The 6,792-nt window shown below is 56.7% G+C and overlaps 1 protein-coding gene across 1 annotated transcript in view; it reads left to right on the top strand.

Moving 5' to 3' along the window:
• Nucleotides 1-2,825: 2,825 nt before the first annotated feature.
• The window catches only part of TTBK1 (tau tubulin kinase 1), a 39,743-nt gene continuing 35,776 nt past the window's right edge, over nt 2,826-6,792 (top strand). Inside the window, 1 exon segment of the mRNA XM_005860996.2 lies at nt 2,826-2,993. Within this exon segment, the coding sequence (XP_005861058.1) occupies nt 2,886-2,993 (108 nt within the window). The 5' untranslated portion in view covers nt 2,826-2,885.

Here is a 6,792-nt window from a genome sequence, read left to right as displayed (position 1 = left end):
TGGACCGGCTCCCTGCCCCCGGCCACCGACCACCCTCTCCTGCCCGCCGGCCAGGGCTCTGCTCCTCACTGCTACCCTCTGTCCCTGTCTCCATGGCTTCATCTTCCGTCCCCCTGACCAGTCGCTCCGAGCTGCCTCCATAACCTCTCTCCCTTGTCCTGCCTCCACTCCTGCCACCGGCCTCCTTACCAACTTCCTCACCCCTTCAGCTGCGCCCGGAACCCCTCGCAGGGTCCTGTGGCTTCTCCTGCCATCATGCCCTCTCACCTGTCTCTATTCTACCCAGCCCCCTCCTCTGTCCTGTCACTCCTGGTCCCTTCCATTCCCCTCTGTCCCTCCCACACATCTCCTCACCTATTTCCATCAGCCCTCGCTGGTCTCCGCTACCTCTCCTTCCCCGGGCTCCCGATTCCCACACATGCTTGGCGCACACCTTGCGTAGCCACACAGCAACACCTACATTCACATACCATGAGCTCCCAACCACTCAGACCTCGCTCTCCCTCACCAGCCCCACACTCTCAGACATGCGCTCTGACACACGTCCGTAAAAACCTCCTCTGAGAGCCCGCGCCCACTCACGCCCATGCCTCCACACACCCCACGGGTCCTGAGGGGGCAGTGATGGGGCAGCCAACTTACTCGTGTTCGTGTCACCCAACCCCAGTCTGAGTTGAGTGTAGTCCTCAGCCATCCTCTGAAGGATGGTGAGTAGGAAGAAGCAGGGACCCCTCATTTGTCCTCCTGTGTCCACTCTTCCTTTGCCACCTCATCTGTTCCTTCTGGGCTTGCCCATCAATACATGGGAGCAGGACCTAAACTTCCCCCATCAACCTATAGACTCCACCATCACAGGACTGCAAGGCCCACCAGAGGTCACCCTGTCAACTCCTCAAGGATCCCTCCCTATTGGTCAACGGGTCCTTTCATCTTGTCTTCAACCTGCCTCCTCCACGTGTATTCCAGACCCCCCCTTCCCACCCTCCTCCCAACCCGAACTCCCCCTTCATCCTGCCCTGCAAGTTCCTGCCCCATGTGCCACTTGGCAGAAGGAGGGCAGAGGCCTGTTTGATATCAGTCCTGATACCTGCAGTTGTGTGGACTGGAGGAAACAGTCAGCCGAGTCACTTGAAGAAAAGACAGAAAAAGAGTGACAGCGCCCTCCCCATGAAGATCTCTTCTCCACCTGTCCCTCACGGCACACCATGACCTGTCGGAGGCTGTCTCCAGGCCGTCACCATTCCATGCTGCCCCCCTCCCCATCAGGATGGCTAGACACAGGAGCCCCGGGGCATTATCCCATCCCAAGGCAATGTCCACAGACATCTTAGGCACTTCCCCCTCTTCACCCCACCCCAACCCCAGCCTGAGTGACTTCCTTCCGTCTGCGATGCCAGGTCATTGTGAGGGCAGAGCGGTGTGCTTATAAACAGTGCAGGGGGAAGAAAGGAAGAAAAGACCCTGGTTCCACTCCTGGACTGGGCTGGCAGAGATCTCAAGTTCTCTCTTCCGGCTCCCTGCCTACACGTGCATGTCACACAGAGACACAAAACACACACAAGCACACACAGACATGGATGTACAGGCATAGACACAAACACACACACACACACACGTAGACAGGCACATACAGACAGGCACGCAAAAGGATAAAGGGGGACAAATACATGGTGATGGAAGATGACTTGACTTTGGGTGGTCATCTGGGTCCAATGCAACATGCAGGACATGTATCATAGAAATGTATACTTGAAACCAATATGATCTTATTATCCAATGTCACCCAAATAAATTTAATAAAAGACACACAATACATACATGCACACACACTCACACAGAGGGATACAAGCACAGGTACACATGCAGACACACATGCACACCCTTGCATTTCCCTGGGTAACGCTGGCTGGTTCCCTGCCCTCACAGTTGGGACATGCTCCCTGATACCCAGCTTGTACCTATCCTAATGCAACTGGAGCTGTGTTCTTTCCTGGTCCCTGAGCAGACACAGAAAGGTGTGGTCAAAGGCTCTCTCACCCCACGCCCCCCAGACCTGCTCCTCCCTGTGTCTCATTTGTTAGGCTGCTTCCCTGCAGTCCCCAATTCCTCCCAATTCAACCTGCCTCTCTCCCTCTGAGAGGCCTGATCGCTGCTGTCCCTTTAAAACCCATGTCTTGGGTCCATTGCCTTACGTTCACCTCCTCACTCCCATCCTTGCACTCAGGCACACTGCATCCCCTCACTCAGCACCAGGCTCGAGGGGCTGCTGGGTGTCTCCTCATTCTCTGATGATCACATCCCCCTGGTGGGTTCGCAGGTCTTTGTCACTCTGCTGTGTGTCCCCATGGGTCCCCCCTTCGCCAGCAGTTCTCCCCTTTCAATAGCCTCGGTTGCACCTCTCCCTGGCATGTGGTGGCACAGGGAAGGGGTGGGTGCCAGGGGCCACAGGTGGAGTCATCAGATGGGTCCTTCTCGGCCTAGGTCTCCCCAGTACAAGCCTGGGTCCCAGGCTGGTGTGCTCCTTGGTAGGCAGTCTCCCCCACATCCGCTAGCCTATGTCTCTTTGGCAAACACTCCCCCCACGGCCTGCTCACAATCATTTTCCTCTCCCTTTCCCATCCGTGTGTGTTGCTGGCTCTCACATCTCTAGTTTGTAGTTTGTATCTCCTTTCCTGCCGAGAGTATTGCCTTCTCCTCTGACCTCCACGGCTGCTCCCCCCAGCAACCCCTGGAGCATCTGCCTCGTGGGCCTGGGAAGGATGGGGCCCCCCTTCATCTCTGCAAGGTGGTCCTTGGTCCTCTCCACTCACAGCCCCTCCGCACTCCCCCAGGTAGATGGCCCCCCCAGGGCAGGCCCTGCGGACACCCCTCCCCCCGGCTGGCGGATGCAGGGCCTAGCGGCTGCTCCTAAGGACGAAACCAACATGAGTGGGGGAGGGGAGCAGGCCGACATCCTGCCGGCCAACTACGTGGTCAAGGATCGCTGGAAGGTGGTGAGTGAGTGACCGGCGGGTCCGAGGGAGGGGCGGGAGAGGAGGGGAGGAGGGGACCTGGAGACCAGTGAGAACAGGTGCCTTTAGCGCACCAACCTGATGAGGGAGGTGCCCCTGAGCTCATTTGCATAGTGCTTGCAGGTCCTTATTTTTGCCTGCACTTGTGGACACTCGCTTTCTCCCAGTGCCTCGCTCCAGCCCCGCCCTCTCTCACCCCTGTCCCGGCTAGGTCACGCCGGTCCGTCCCAGCCTGGAACAACTCCTGGTTGGAGTCTGAGCTGGAGCTGCAGAGCTCAGTGGGGGCGGAGGGAGGGTGGGGGAGGGGGCTCTTTCTCTGCCGGACCTTGGAGAAGGGCAGCGAGTGAGCATGTGTCCCTCCGCTTCCGCAGAGGATGGAAAGGCTTGGGTTCCGGGAAAGAGGCCCCGCAGCCTGCTCCCACCGCACCCGCACTCCCTCCATCTTCCCCATCCACCCTCCTCCCCTCGCTGGTTCCTGCGGCAGGTGCAACACGCCGAGACTCCATCTCCCAGCGTGCCTTGCTCCCCCAGCCCAGGACTTCAGGCTGCTCGGCCTGCTGGGAGTTGTAGTCCAAGCCAGCCTCCGGCGCGGGGGCGGGGGTCTGGATGGGAGGGGGACACTTGAAGGTTAGTGAAAAGGCAATGTCTGGGGAACAGGACCTACTATAAACCAATCCCTGTCCCACCCCCACCCCCGTCTTTCCGTCACATAAGAGCTTCTGCTGGCCTCATCATTGTGGGGGCAGGCTGCTGTGCCCTGGATGGCGGGGTGACAGTCTGTGAACTGTGGGTCTGCACCTGGGTGGGGAGCCAGGAGGAAGAGAGGGAAAGCAATACAGGTCAGGTCTAGACTGAGCCTCTCTCTTTCGGGGTGTGTGTGTGTGTGTGTGTGTGTGTGTTGGGAGAGGTTCAACTAGGTTAGGGGTTGAGCGGGGAGTGGGGCCTGGGTGCAGGTGGGTCTCCATGGCAACAACCACTCCCGGGCAGGTCCCTTAGGGGCCAGGGATAGGGGCAAAGGTGGCAGCCTTGTCAGGGGCGTCTGTGGAGGGGGTCGCACTGGAGGAGCTGGAAAGCTGCAGGTAGGGGCTGTCTGTGTCCCCAGGGAACTTCCTGAGAGGGAGGGTGACAAGACAGAGATGGGGGGGAGGAGGAGCCAGGGCAGTCATCGAAGGAATGAGGTCTGGTAAAAGGAGGAGTGTTACAGGAGCTTCTTGTGCCGGCAGATTGGAGGCAGGCGGACATTTGCACTGAAGAGGTGAGAAAAAGATGGTGTTCCTGAGTTCGGGTTATAACTTTCTTGTGTTTCTTTGAGAGGAAGTGGGAGATGAGTGGGAGAGAAGTGACAAGAGGGAGTTAGGGAAAGGGGCATGCATGCAGTCTTTGCCAGCTTACCTCTCTTTACCGCTCACTTCCTCCCTGGCCCCTGGACAACTCGCCACGGTGGGTGCCAGACGCTTCCCCTCGGCCATCTCCCCGTGAGGGATGGGACAGAGGCAGGAGGCAGAGCTCAGGAACCAAGAACAAGCTGCCAGAGACAGGCTGCAGCCAGGAGACAATGAGGGCCGGTGACACTAGATGGAGTATTTACAAATAATAACACTGTATTCTTCTTGAGGCAGGATTCTCAGAAGTAGAATCACAAACAATAATAGTAACAAAAACTTAGCATTTGTTTTGAGCATTTACTATTGCCAGAGGCTGTGAAAAATGTAGACACTGTTAGCCCGGTGTCACAGGTGTGGGGACAGAGGCACAGAGATTCCTTAACTTGTCCAGTTACCTTGACCGGTTGGTCGGTAGAAGCAGGTCTGTCTGAATGCCGGGCCAACAGTGACGCTTTCCAGGAATCAGCCCATCCAAGAATCAGGACGATAGAGCTGATGGATCTTTGTGACCAATTCTAGCCCAAGAGGAGGGAACGTGGGACCTCCAAGAAACTGACCCCAGGTCACCCAGAGCTGGGCCGAGAAACCAGGCTTCCTTTTCCGATGTGAACGCTGGTCCTGTTATGTTATATTTCTCCTCCAGTGTAGGGAGGCCCTTTGGCAGGGGAGGGGGTCGTGAATAGGGTCTGGTGAAGGGAGTTTGAGAGAATATTCCTGTTACTGGGCTGTGGGCGGGGCTGCATTCTGGCTTTCCTGGGCCCCTTCCTCAATCACAAATTACTAAAAATTGTGTTTTATGACTGCACTGGCATAAAGAGGAATACATCAATATTACATATTTAAATTTTCTTTTTCACCTAAACGTTAATTTCTCTCTCCTTCTGATTTTAAAAGAAACGGACACATTCTCATTGTCTCCTGAAAGTATTATGGGCCTAGTCACTGTGCCTGCTGTGGCCCATGGTTAAGGGCCCAGGGAGGAGGGGTGTTGGGTGAGTGGGTGGGTGAATGAGCCCAGATCCCCACCCCAGGGAGGTGCTGTAAAGAGTGGGTGGGGTGGTAAGAAGGGGACTAAGGAAGGAATAGACTCTGGAAATGAATGTGGTAGAGAAATACTAGTAACCTTGGGCACCCTGGGAAATTGGGGAGTCGGTGTCAGAAATGTCTTGGCTGCACCGAACCCTCCTTACCACCCCCAGCAAGGATTTCGGAGCCTGGAAGATCTGAGCTTGAGTCTCAGCCCCGGCACTTTTAACCCCAGTGTGATCAACTGCTCCTATAACGTCATCGTTCAGAGAGTGGGTTTTGCATCACGTTGCCTGGGTTTGAATGTCACCGGCTTTGCTACTTCCTAGCCCTGTGACCCGGGGCCAGGTGCTTACCTCTGTGCAGAACGGCGACTCCTATGGCTCCTCACCTGTGTTGTTGGGACCCTTTGGGGACGAGCTGAGATGACGCCTGTGAGTCTGGAGCACAGAACCGAGAGGTGGTGGTTGTTCCACCCCTCGCCCTTTCCTCCGTGCTCACACACAGCAAACCACAAAGGCATCCAGACGACACTGAAATCTCCCCTGCGTTTAAAGTTCCCCAGGGGAGGCGTGCCGTTGCTTCCCGGAGTCTGCGCCTATCCCTCCTGGTTCTGAAATTCTCTTAGGAGTCGGACCTTCAACTTTTGTCTCAAGTAGAGAGGGACTCTGGTTTCTCACTGTTCTTTCCCACCCCCCCACCCCCCGCCCCCGGCGTCCTTCTCTCTCTATCTGCCTGCTTCCTGGGCACAAGAGTCTCCCTCTCCCTGCCTCCTTCCTGGGCACAAGAGTCTCCAAGATCCCATCCGGCCTTCCACTTCTCTTCTAGATCTTCCCTTCATCCCTCTCTTTCTAGAGAGGTTTCAGCTGTCACCTGCGGGGTGCTCCCAGTGCTCACAGCCCTGCCCCCTTCTCCCCTTCATTCCCACTGAATAAATACTGGGTGGTGGGTGGTGGGAGGGGGCTTATCGGTGCAGGAGGCTCAGAGTCAGTTACAGGCTGGCGCATCAGAGCGCCTCCATCCAATCATTAGCAGCTGTGGCTGAGTTATTAGCCAACAGGATGCAAATGAAGGCGCTAGAGGGCAGGCCACCCGTGAGGGGCAGGCTCCCAGGAGGTGAGAATTGAGCTAGCTGTCCATCTTTCTTCAAGCAAAGAACTCAGCACCTTCTCCCTTGTCCCCCCATCAGTGCCAGCAGCACCCTCACTCTCCAGCACCCCTGGGCCTCTGACTTGACATGACTGTCATCCCTCCCTTAACTCAGCTTTGCTCATCTCCGAGGCCGTTCCTTCCTCCATCACAGTTCTCTCTGTCTTTCCTCACTACCTGCCCTGGGAGGAGGAGGAGGAGGAGGAGGAGGAGGAGGGGGA

Source organism: Myotis brandtii, unplaced genomic scaffold (assembly GCF_000412655.1).
Source record: "Myotis brandtii unplaced genomic scaffold, ASM41265v1 scaffold143, whole genome shotgun sequence".
NCBI lineage: Eukaryota > Metazoa > Chordata > Mammalia > Chiroptera > Vespertilionidae > Myotis > Myotis brandtii.
This window is presented reverse-complemented; position numbering and strand designations above follow the sequence as displayed.